This window comes from Oncorhynchus nerka, linkage group LG17, assembly GCF_034236695.1.
Source record: "Oncorhynchus nerka isolate Pitt River linkage group LG17, Oner_Uvic_2.0, whole genome shotgun sequence".
Taxonomy (NCBI): Eukaryota; Metazoa; Chordata; class Actinopteri; order Salmoniformes; family Salmonidae; genus Oncorhynchus; species Oncorhynchus nerka.
In genome coordinates, this window is record NC_088412.1 from 21,287,561 (window position 1) to 21,300,017 (window position 12,457).

The window sequence follows — 12,457 nt, forward strand, 5'->3', positions numbered from 1 at the left end:
TCATTGGCAGCAGAGAACTGGAATTAAAGGCGGCCAAAGGGGGAATTGGCTTTGTGGATGACCAGTGAAATATACTTGCTGGAGCGCGTGCTCTGGGTGGGTGTTATGGGTGCTATGGTGACCAGTGAGCTGAGATAAGGCAGAGCTATACCTAGCAAAGACTTATAGATGACCTGGAGCCAGTGGGTTTGGTGACAAATATGTGGGGAGGACCAGCCAACGAAAGCATACAGGTCGAGTGGTGAGTAGTATATGGGGCTTTGGTGACAAAACGGATGGCACTGTGACAGACTGCATTCAATGATCTGAGTAGAGTGTTGGAGGCTATTTTGTGTATGACATCGCCGAAGTCAAGGATCGGTAGGATCATCAGTTTTACGGGGGTATGTTTGGCAGCATGAGTGAAGGAGGCTTTGTTGTGAAATAGGCAGCCGATTCTAGATTTAATTTTGGATTGGAGATGCTTAATGTGAGCCTGGAAGGAGAGTTTACAGTCTAGCCAGACACATAGCTATAATAACATTTGATTTGATGTTCACAGTTAGCCATCGTTATGTAAAATAATGTAAAATAATTGTAACACCAGTGACAAAAAGGCAGCATTAGTATTTTATTTGTAATTAATGTAGTAAAAATATAAAATACATTAAGATAATGTAAAGGGGTTAACTATTACCTGACTATAAGTTTTGGTTAAAAAAAACAACATATATATATATATATAGGTTATTTTTATATATATATTAAAGTTGTCTGGTCAAAAAGCCACCATTTTCGTAGAACGAGCCTGAACGAAAACTGCGTTCACCACCACAATGACAGCAATTCCCATTGTTCATTGCGCTGACTTTCACCGACCTATCAACGGACATCGCGCCTCGAGGTTCTATGGGGGCTGTAGTTATTGTTTTCCCACGGAAGTATCCTCCCATTTTCCATAGGTTTCGCAAGGTTTGCATTGACGGTAGTGTGCGTTTCTCTGTTGGAAGAATTTAGTCGTTTGGCATGAAATTCGTGTACAGGTAATATGATATTTATGGGAGAGAATCCATCGTGTTATAGATTATGTATCGGGGACATTAACGCAGATTTACATTTGCTTGTGCGCCGAACAACAGCATGTCGTGGAGTTGACATCAATACAATAATAATTGATAACCTATTACGATCAAACAGTGCTTGTGGCGCGCATTTTCCATGTCTCATCAGCAGTGTGTGCGGTAGGCTAGCACTGGGTCACATAGTAACATTGACGATGTTACATTTGTGATACAATCATTGTGGCGAATTTAAATTGGCTACACTCCTCTCATTTATGCATGTGGGATACAGTGGTGTTGGCTGACGTATTTTTCTTGAAGTTGAATAGCACTTCTCTTGATCTCTCCTAGCCAATTTGCAGTATATGAGTTTGTGTTTCCTGATCCCGGTCGTGTATCTTCAAATAGTTAGTTACATGTATTATTATAGATGATGAAATGTGGGGTAAAGATGTATAACTGCGGTAGTTTTGTTCTGCATTGGTTGCAGTGACCTCCATGGATGCAATGCATACAAGGAAATAACCAGGAAGTTATTCAGACATGCTAAGCCATTGGCTGCTCTGGTTGTCTGTCTCAACCACTACTGTATACATAACAGCTCAGTCTCTTTTTTTCTGAAAATGGCTGTTTTTCTCCCAATCTCTGAACATTTCTATCTGTATCTTCCCTCAGCAGTATTTGAATTTGTGGAGGCATGTCCAAGAAAAGGGGCAGGTATGTGTAAACATGTTGTTTTCTGTAAATATGTTATCATGACATGCACACTTTGGAATTTTCCTCTTTCCAGACTGTCAGGGTAAACTACACTAGGCTTCACTTATGAGAAAATATTAATTGTTTAACTCTCATAATAACATATAAGATATGTCCCACTTCCTTGTGAAATTATCCTATGAGTTTGCATATCCAACTATGACATGCATAAATTGTGTCCCCAGAAAGCGGAGTAGCGGGGAGCTGAGTGACACCACAGTGATGACCCCTGACCCCAACAGTCTCCTGGGAGTGAGAATACAACACACCTGGAGGGAGAAGGGCAACCAGAGCAAATGGAAAGGCACCGTCCTGGACCGTCTCAATGTCAACCCCTCACTATTCATGGTCAAGTACGACGGGTTTGACTGTGTCTACGGCATCGAGCTATTCAAGGACGAAAGGGTGTCTAATCTACAGGTTCTCACAGATAAACTTGGTGAGTGTTGTGAATGTGATGGGTTTGGCTCCTTTTTTAGATCAGGCTTCATATCCTCTGCTCTGAGTAATGCAAAGACTTCATCATTTGGTTTGCACGGGTTATGACGTGTTCTTACTGCATACCTGCTACTGCATGATCAGACAGCAGGGACACAGGGGTTATGACGTGTTCTTACTGCATACCTGCTACTGCATGATCAGACAGCAGGGACACAGTGGTTATGACGTGTTCTTACTGCATACCTGCTACTGCATGATCAGACAGCAGGGACACAGGGGTTATGACGTGTTCTTACTGCATACCTGCTACTGCATGATCAGACAGCAGGGACACAGGGGTTATGACGTGTTCTTACTGCATACCTGCTACTGCATGATCAGACAGCAGGGACACAGTGGTTATGACGTGTTCTTACTGCATACCTGCTACTGCATGATCAGACAGCAGGGACACAGTGGTTATGACGTGTTCTTACTGCATACCTGCTACTGCATGATCAGACAGCAGGGACACAGTGGTTATGACGTGTTCTTACTGCATACCTGCTACTGCATGATCAGACAGCAGGACACAGTGGTTATGACGTGTTCTTACTGCATACCTGCTACTGCATGATCAGACAGCAGGGACACAGTGGTTATGACGTGTTCTTACTGCATACCTGCTACTGCATGATCAGACAGCAGGGACACAGTGGTTATGACGTGTTCTTACTGCATACCTGCTACTGCATGATGAGACAGCAGGGACACAGTGGTTATGACGTGTTCTTACTGCATACCTGCTACTGCATGATCAGACAGCAGGGACACAGTGGTTATGACGTGTTCTTACTGCATACCTGCTACTGCATGATCAGACAGCAGGGACACAGTGGTTATGACGTGTTCTTACTGCATACCTGCTACTGCATGATCAGACAGCAGGGACACAGTGGTTATGACGTGTTCTTACTGCATACCTGCTACTGCATGATCAGACAGCAGGGACACAGTGGTTATGCGATGTTGGTCTCTGTCTTGATGACACTTATCTGCTTCCTCAGTCAACAACAAGATCAAGGTTCCTCACGGAGCAGAGGATTTGGTAGGCAAAGCGGTGGAGCACCTTTTTGAGAAGGAGGATGGAGAGAAGAACGAGTGGCGAGGCATGGTCCTCTCCAGGGCTCCCATTATGACTAACTGGTATTACATCACCTATGAGAAGGACCCAGTGCTATACATGTACCAGCTGTGGGACGACTATGCCGAGGGAGATCTCAGGATCTTACCTGAAGCAGGTATTGACCATTTCTCAGCTTCAGTAGCATCTCCACCTGCAACAGAGTGTTCAGATACTTCCCCCTACAGAGAACTGGAGAGAGGCTGATTACAGAGTAGAACTTGTTTATTCTTTACACACCAATTATAACATAGTGGATTTAGGTTTGTTCTTGTAGAAAGGACAAATATTTATCGATGAATACTTATAAGCATAACATATTTTGATAATTCCCCTAAGCAGATTTCAAGAACAGACCCCTAGCATTGACATTATTCATTGTTTTTCCCTCTAGAAAATAAGCACTTGCTTCCGGCCGACCGAAAGCCAGGCGAGGAGACTGAGAGTCTTGTGGGTAAGCAGGTGGAGTATGTTACTGACAAAGGTGTGAAGCGAACAGGCCTAGTGATCTACCAAGTCCCTGCCAAGCCCTCTGTATACTACATCAAATACGACGATGACTTTCACATCCATGTCTACGACCTGGTCAAGACCACATAGGACACTTGTTTACTCACTCCATCGCTTACTTTTCACTTATCCTCCTCTCTCTATCTCTCGAACTGCCTAAAGGCCCTGGAGGGTTTAACAGTTATGCTTTGTCATTCAGGAAGTGCAATCTATTAGTCCACATTGAATCTAGTTCTATGATATGCACAGCAGAACTGTAGCAATGATATTGTAGGCCACTAGGAGGAGGGTGGGAACGTGTACACTTGGAAGGACCTTTTTACCCCATTTCCTGGTTGTGCTCCACCGTAGACTCACATCTTGGACAGTCCAGGAGTGCACCTTGCCCTATGACAGACTCACATCTTGGACAGTCCAGGAGTGCACCTTGCCCTATGACAGACTCACATCTTGGACAGTCCAGGAGTGCACCTTGCCCTATGACAGACTCACATCTTGGACAGTCCAGGAGTGCACCTTGCCCTATGACAGACTCACATCTTGGACAGTCCAGGAGTGCACCTTGCCCTATGACAGACTCACATCTTGGACAGTCCAGGAGTGCACCTTGCCCTATGACAGACTCACATCTTGGACAGTCCAGGAGTGCACCTTGCCCTATGACAGACTCACATCTTGGACAGTCCAGGAGTGCACCTTGCCCTATGACAGACTCACATCTTGGACAGTCCAGGAGTGCACCTTGCCCTATGACAGACTCACATCTTGGACAGTCCAGGAGTGCACCTTGCCCTATGACAGACTCACATCTTGGACAGTCCAGGAGTGCACCTTTCCCTATGACAGACTCACATCTTGGACAGTCCAGGAGTGCACCTTGCCTTATGACAGACTCACATCTTGGACAGTCCAGGAGTGCACCTTGCCCTATGACAGACTCACATCTTGGACAGTCCAGGAGTGCACCTTGCCCTATGACAGACTCACATCTTGGACAGTCCAGGAGTGCACCTTGCCCTATGACAGACTCACATCTTGGACAGTCCAGGAGTGCACCTTGCCCTATGACAGACTCACATCTTGGACAGTCCAGGAGTGCACCTTGCCCTATGACAGACTCACATCTTGGACAGTCCAGGAGTGCATCTTTCCCTATGACAGACTCACATCTTGGACAGTCCAGGAGTGCACCTTGCCCTATGACAGACTCACATCTTGGACAGTCCAGGAGTGCATCTTTCCCTATGACAGACTCACATCTTGGACAGTCCAGGAGTGCACCTTGCCCTATGACAGACTCACATCTTGGACAGTCCAGGAGTGCATCTTTCCCTATGACAGACTTACAGTATAGTGCAAGAATGACCACATTTCAATTGTTTCCCACATCCTGATGCTTAATTCAAAGCAGAACTGAATTATATATTATAAAACTAAAAGCTGGCCCCAGTAGCCATTCATATTTGGTCCTTGAATGGCCAAACAGCGAGCATGCTGTATAAGTGAATCTTTGTAGAGACTAGTTTGAGCTGTTTTGTTCAGTGAAGTGTTAGCTTTGAAAGTGAAATGCAGTAAGCTGTGATGCCCCTGAAAGCATCATTACATTTTTTTGTTGTCTTTATCAATAGGCAACTAACTTTGTTTGATTTGTCAGTCAGTTCATAGACAATCATTCCTTGATAAACCCACAGTGCTATCATTGGATTCATAGCACTGGGTTGCACTGGCCTAGGAGTAGTGTATAGCAGTGTCTCCCAACTCCAGTCCTCGAGTACCCCTAACAGCACACCATTTTGTTGTTGGCCCGAACAACCTGACCTGATTCAACTCTTTGAGGGCTTGATGATTAGTTAACCATTGGAATCTGTGTGCTTATCCAGGGCTACAACACAAATGTTTGCTGTTGGGGTTATTGGACAACTGGAGTTGAGAAGCACTGCTGTGTGGTGATGGTTCAAACACTATTTTGAACTGCCTAATATAACATTCATAATGCTGAATCAAGACTTGTTAGAAACAAGGAATACAGGTCTTCATAAAGTTAGGGCCAGGATTTTTTCTTGACCACACAACCTGATGACTTGTCCAGATCAGGAAAACTCCTGGCCCTAAGAATACCTGACATGTTCAAAACATCATCAGACTGTATGATAAGTTTGAGGAGTAGAATAGAGGCAGGACTTTACACTACATTCTGATCTTCAGTAGAAAACAAACAAGCATCATAAAGTGCCTTCAGGCTGATCATGTTGCCATACTCTATATATTTGCTAACCTCTCACAATTTTATTCTGTTTAATGTTAAAGCCACTATTTGGTCAGTATTAGTAAAAGTAAAAAATGCTCGAAAGAAACAAACGTGTCAAAGACTGAGTGACAAGGTTGTTGCTATTGTCGGTTTATATTAGAGAATATGTGCAATGTTGGCAGTTACTGCAGTATACAATAATTTCCCCCAATATAACATCCATGACCAACAACAAGTGGTATATTGTAGCAATGGTAAGCCATAATGGTAAAACGCATGGAGAAAATAAAACATTTATAACACGTTATGCAGTATTTAATCTGTAACTTTAGATTGTGTTGTAAATGTATGCTGTTGTGATTACTTCCTTTATATTGTAAATATCCCATTGAAACACCAGCTTTAAAACCCATCTACAAATCTCACCTAGAGAAATGCAGCAAAGACAACTTCCATAAAATCCTTAGGCCTGGTCTCTTGAGGAAAAATACAAGTTTTCACTTTTTAATCTTATTTTAAAGATTTGAGAGCTACACTCCATAATGTAATCCCAGGAAGTCCAAAACTCAAATGGACTGGCTAGGAGAATTCAGATTTACAGTCTCCTGTCCTACTCACCACTCCAGGGTATCCAGTCTATCTTTTTACACAGTACATTGGTCCATGGTGCATAGGGGTAATTGTACTTAGGCTGTGTTTAGACAGGTAGCCCAATTCTGATCTTGTTTTTCACAAATTGGTCTTTTGACTAATCAGATTATCTCTGAAAAAGATCTGAAGTGAAAAGTCCAATTAGCAGGGAAAAAATACTGAATTGGGCTGCCAGTATAAATGTAGCCTTTTATTGTCAGATTTGCATGCATAACTTGAATGCAACCAAGCATATTGGTTATGACAGTTGCAGAGGTATAATGTGATATATCTGGAAGATAATTTTGTGGCAGTCTTTGCAGTCCAATTTTAGTAAAATGTTTAGCTAGAAAATGTGACTGTAAAAAAACTAAATTTTCAGGGCTTATCTATAGACGGGTTAGCTGACGTCACGAAAACGACGTGCACGCTTCAATGGGGCAGAAGACAGTGTGTTGTGATTCTGGATGGTCAGATAGCTAGCAACAATGACAAGAACCTGCCACGTTTGGAATCCGTAGGTGGCTCGTTTTATCTAGTTCTTGATACCATGTCTTGTTTTGAGGCGTTTTGACTGATGTCACATCTATGCTAATATTCTGTAACGTTATATTTGAGGGACAAGTGTATGCGGTCAATTTCACACCATATGTATTGAATTCAAAATATAAAAAAAAAAATGTGAACATGAAAAATAATGTTGAGAATGTTAACATATTTTTGAGAACGGGTGAAATAATAGATGTTGATCAAAAACCAAACAATTGAAAGCAAAATGTAGAGTTGTAAAATAATACATCAAAAACTTTTAAGCAAATAATTTTAAAGCGAGAGCAAAAACTCCATGACAAATTATATATTTTTTTTACTTGAAAACTAATGCAAAAATCGTTTTCGGTTAAATGTTCAATCAATCCTGTTGAATACATTTTGCCTACGCTCTTGTCTGCATGTGCTACCTTTTTGTTGCACAACTCGTATCTTTTCTTTCGATGTCCGTTTCTTTTGCTTTCACTACCAGTCTTTTCGATTGCAATTTTTGGCATTATTTTTCAGTGAAGGGCAGGGTTCAGAGGGATGCGTAGACAATGAGTCTCCATTGGTTCACTAGTTTTGGAGTGACGGTTCGTCTTAACCCAATCAATGAACATGATAGACAGGCTTTTTTTCTATTGCCTACTTAGGTAGACGGTCTGACGTCACCTGGTTTTAGGGTTTTAGTTAACGTACTTCAAAATTGTCAGTCACGGGTCAATAATGTACGGATATTAGAAGCATGTCGATCTAATCCATTTAATGACAAACCATCTAACTACTTAGGTAAATATGACTTACATGTTGTACAACGTTCGGCGCAGGTGTATGGCGAACCAGTTACCAACACCTGCGCCGAATGTTGTGCAACAGGTAAGTCATGTGTTTACCTAAGTAGTTAGATGGTTTGTCATTAAATGTATTAGATCGACATGCTTCTAATATCCGTACATTATTGACCCGCGACTGACAATTTTGAAGTACGTTAACTAAAACCCTAAAACCAGGTGACGTCAGACCGTCTACTTACAGGCTTTTTTTCTATGACCTACTATGACCTACTTATCATGTTCATTGATTGGGTTAAAACGAACCATCATTCCAAAACTAGTGGACCAATGGAGACTCATTGTCTACACCTCCCTCTAAACCCCGCCCTTCACGGAAAAATAATTTCAAAACTCGCAATCGAAAAGACTGGCAGTGAAAGCAAAGAAACAGCCAACAAAAGCAAAGATACGAGTAGTGTAACCAACAGGTAGTTCATGCAGGCAAGAGCGTAGGCAAAATGTATTCAACAGGATTGGTTGCTAGGAAAGTTGAACTGAAAATGATTTTTGCATTAGTTTTCAAATGTATATATTTTTTACCATTTGTCATAGAGTTATCCTCCCGCTTTAAAAATAATTTGCTTTCAAGTTTTGGGGTTTTGCTTCTGATGTCTTATTTTTGTTTACAATTCTATACATTTTGCTTTCAATTGTTTGGTTTTTGATTTCAACATCCATTATTTCACCCATCCTCAAAAACATGTTTACATTCTCAACTTTATTTTTCATGTTCACGATATATTTGATTTTGAATTCAATACATATGGCGTGAAATTGACCCCATACAAGTGCTCATTGTTCACATTTGTTTTCAGTAAACATTGGAGACAAAATATAGTTTGTCAAAAATCTAAGCCAACCTTCTATTTTTTGCCCCATAGTTGCGTACGTGTCGGTTTTGTTGCTAAACAACCAACCTCTCAATGCTACTTGTATCACCACCATTTGTGTTGTGGTGTTTCTATGTACAGTAAAATGAAACTCCAAAAGATTGTCTGCACTCTTCTGTTATTGTGCATTTCTTTTTTTACTCCTCCCAGGTCTGGAGTTGTAGCAATCAACAACACATTTGTGTAATTGTTATGTCATGAGTAATAATGTTTTTTTTTTGTGTGTTTTCACCCGTTGGATGTGATTTAGGTTCAGAATGATGTACAGTTGTGATTAAATTTGACACACTTTTAAACCCCCCACTCCCCAAAGTTATAGGACTTTGAGGCAGTATACATTGTAGAATGTAATTAATAATACTACTGACCCAACCTCATATCCAAGTACTTTACCTAAGTAGGCTATGACATATCTTAAAGTGGTTTCCAACCAGGGGTACAAGGCCCCCTCGGGGTACTTGGCCTTTCCACAGGGGGTACATGAGAAGACGCATGAGACCATAGGCCAGGGTTCCCCACCTGGCGGCCCGCAGGGTTTTTTATTTGTCCCCCCAAGTTGAGCCTCCCTTCCAAAAAAATAATCTATATATTTTGTATTTTTGACATAAGGCTGTAAATATACCAGCAAATCAGTTACCAGTGATTTTAATTTTGGAAATCTGTTCCAAAGTATTCCCACACATAAGAGAGATATGTGATCATACTGTACAGAGCCGTCGGGATGTATTCAGACCCCCTTTTCCACATTTTGTTACGTTACAGCCTTATTCTGAAATTAATTAAATAAAACAATTTCCTCTACATCTACACACACTACCCCATAATGACAACACAAAAACAGGTTTTTGGAAATGTTAACAAATTAAGAAAAAAAACATATCTTATTTACATATGTATTCAGACCCTTTGCTATGAGACTTGAAATTGAGCTCAGGTGCATCCTGATTCTATTGATCATCCATGATGTGATTGTAGTCTGCCTGTGGTAAATTCAATTGATTGGACATGATTTGGAAAGGCCCACACCTGTCTATAATTTGACAGTTCATGTCAGAGCAAGAACCAAACAATGAGGTCGAAGGAATTGTCCGTAGAACGCCAAGACAGGATTGTGTCGAGGCACAGATCTGGGGAAAACATTTCCACAGTATTGAAGGTTCCTAAGAACACAGTGGCCTCCATTATTCTTAAATGGAAGAAGTTTGGAACCACCAAGAGCTGGTCAAACTGAGCAATCGGGGGAGAAGGGCCTTGGTCAGGGAGGTGACCAAGAACCCGATGGTCACTGACAGAATTGTAGAGTTCCTCTGTGGAGATGGGAGAACCTTCCAGAAGGACAACCATCTCGGCAGCACTCCACCAAGTCGGCCTTTATGGTAGTGTGACAAGACGGAAGCCACTCCTCAGTAAAAGGCACATGACAGCCCGCTTGGAGTTGGCCAAAGACTTTGCCTAAAGACTCTCAGACCATGAGAAATAAGATTCTCTGGTCTGAGGAAATCAAGTTTGAATTTTTTGGCGCGAATGCCAAGTGCCACGTCTGGAGGATACCTGTCAACATCACTACGGTGAAGCATGTTTTTCAGCTGCAGGGACTGGGAGACTAGTCAGGATTGAGGCAAAGATGAATGGAGCAAAGTACAGAGAGATCCTTAATGAAAACCTGCTCCAGAGCACTCAGGACCTCAAGCTTGGGCGAAGGTTCACCTTCTAACAAGACAACGACCCTAAGCACACAGCCAAGACAGGCAACATCCGCACTGAGCTAAAGGGTAGAGCTGCCGCTTTCAAGGAGCGGGACTCTAACCCGGAAGCTTATAAGAAATCCCGCTATGCCCTCCGGTGAACCATCAAAGGCAACGCATCAATACAGGACTAAGATTGAATCGTACTACACCGGCTCCGACGCTCGTTGGATGTGGCAGGGATTGCAAACTATTAGACTACAAAAGAAAGCACAGCCGAGAGCTGCCCAGTGACACAAGCCTACCAGACTAGCTAAATGACTTCTATGCTCGCTTCGAGGAAAGTAACACTCAAACATGCATGAGTGCATCAGCTGTTCCGCAGACTGTGTGATCATGCTCGCCACAGCTGATGTAGGGCCTTTAAACAGGTCAACATTCACAAGGCCACAGGGCCAGGCAGATTACTAGGACTTGTACTCTTGAGCATGTGCTGGCCAACTGGCAAGTGTCTTCACTGACACTTTCAACCTCTCCCTGTCCGAGTCTGTAATACCAACATGTTTCAAGCAGACCACCATTGTCCCTGTGCCCAAGAACACTAAGGTAACCTGCCTAAAGGACTACCGACCTGTAGCACTCATGTCTGTAGCCATGAAGTGCTTTGAAAGGCTGGTCATGGCTCACATCAACACCATTATCCCAGAAACCCTAGACCCATTCCAATTTGCATACCCCCCCTAAAGATCCACAGATGATGCAGTCTCTATTGCACTGCACACTGCCATTTCCCACCTGGACAAAAGGAACACCTATGTGAGAATGCTATTCATAGACTACAGCTCAGCGTTCAACATTATAGTGCCCACAAAGCTCATCACTAAGCTGAGGACCCTGGGACTAAACACCTCCCTCTGCAACTGGATCCTGGACTTCCTGACGGACCGCCCCCAGGTGGTAAGGGTAGGTATCAACACATCCGCCACGCTGATCCTCAACATGGGGGCCCCTCAGGTGTGCGTAATCAGTCCCCTCCTGTACTCCCTGTTCACTCATGACAACACGGCCAGGCACGACTCCAAAACCATCATTAAGTTTGCAGATGACACAACAGTGGTAGGCCTGATCACAGACAATGACAAGACAGCCTATAGGGAGGAGGTTCAAGATCTGACCGTGTGGTGCAGGAACAACAACCTCTCTCTCAATGTGATCAAGACAGAGGAGAGGATTGTGGATTACAGGAAAAGGAGTACTGAGCACGCCCACATTCTCATTGACGGAGCTGTATAGTGAAGTAGGTTCCAAGTAGGCTTCAAGTATCTTGGCATCCACATCACCAACAAACTAACATGTTCCAAGACTCCCGAGTGGCGCAGCAGTCTGGGCTTCTGAATGGCTCAGCGTTCTAAGGTACTGCATCTCAGTGCAAGAAGCATCACTACTGTCCTTGATTCGAATCCAGGCTGTATCACATCCGGCCGTGATTGAGAGTCCCATAGGGTGGCGCACAATTGGCCCAGCATCGTCCAGGTTTGGCTGGGGTAGGCCGTCATTGTAAATAAGGATTTGTTCTTAACTGACTTAACATGTTTTAAATGTAAAACTTGTTTTTAAGACAGTCGTGAAGAGGGCACGACTAAACCTGTTCCCTCTCAGGAGACTGAAAAGATTTGGCATGGGTCCTCAAAAAGGTTCTCCAGCTGCACCATCGAGAGCATCCTGACTGGT

General features: G+C 42.9%; 2 protein-coding genes across 3 annotated transcripts; both read left to right on the forward strand.

Moving 5' to 3' along the window:
- The first annotated feature begins 919 nt into the window (after positions 1-919).
- On the forward strand, positions 920-6,464 carry LOC115145446 (spindlin-Z-like). Of its 2 annotated transcripts, none has more exons than XM_029686980.2 (5): positions 920-1,022; positions 1,719-1,757; positions 1,982-2,235; positions 3,284-3,517; positions 3,794-6,464. In XM_029686980.2, exons 2-5 carry the CDS (start codon positions 1,738-1,740, stop codon positions 3,997-3,999), a joined length of 714 nt encoding a protein of 237 aa, XP_029542840.1. In that variant the 5' UTR covers positions 920-1,022; positions 1,719-1,737; the 3' UTR covers positions 4,000-6,464. The 2 variants fall into 2 exon arrangements, with proteins under 2 accessions (XP_029542840.1, XP_029542839.1); XM_029686979.2 differs by having other exon boundaries at positions 921-1,022; positions 1,716-1,757.
- LOC135561339 (uncharacterized) lies at positions 4,093-6,464 on the forward strand. Its single transcript, XM_065002786.1, has 3 exons — positions 4,093-4,113; positions 4,184-4,740; positions 4,831-6,464. Exons 1-3 carry the CDS (start codon positions 4,093-4,095, stop codon positions 5,261-5,263), a joined length of 1,011 nt encoding a protein of 336 aa, XP_064858858.1. The 3' UTR covers positions 5,264-6,464.
- Positions 6,465-12,457: the final 5,993 nt, after the last annotated feature.

What these genes read in the sequence shown, in the direction of transcription:
- LOC115145446 (XM_029686980.2), top strand. Translation starts at nt 1,738, where the DNA reads ATGTCCAAGAAAAGGGGCAG. An exon ending in GGTTCTCACAGATAAACTTG is followed by an intron (nt 2,236 to 3,283) that starts GTGAGTGTTGTG and finishes CTGCTTCCTCAG; the next exon opens with TCAACAACAAGATCAAGGTT. An exon ending in CAGGATCTTACCTGAAGCAG is followed by an intron (nt 3,518 to 3,793) that starts GTATTGACCATT and finishes TTTTCCCTCTAG; the next exon opens with AAAATAAGCACTTGCTTCCG.
- LOC135561339 (XM_065002786.1), top strand. Translation starts at nt 4,093, where the DNA reads ATGCTTTGTCATTCAGGAAGT. An exon ending in TGCTTTGTCATTCAGGAAGT is followed by an intron (nt 4,114 to 4,183) that starts GCAATCTATTAG and finishes ATGATATTGTAG; the next exon opens with GCCACTAGGAGGAGGGTGGG. An exon ending in TGGACAGTCCAGGAGTGCAC is followed by an intron (nt 4,741 to 4,830) that starts CTTTCCCTATGA and finishes CCAGGAGTGCAC; the next exon opens with CTTGCCCTATGACAGACTCA.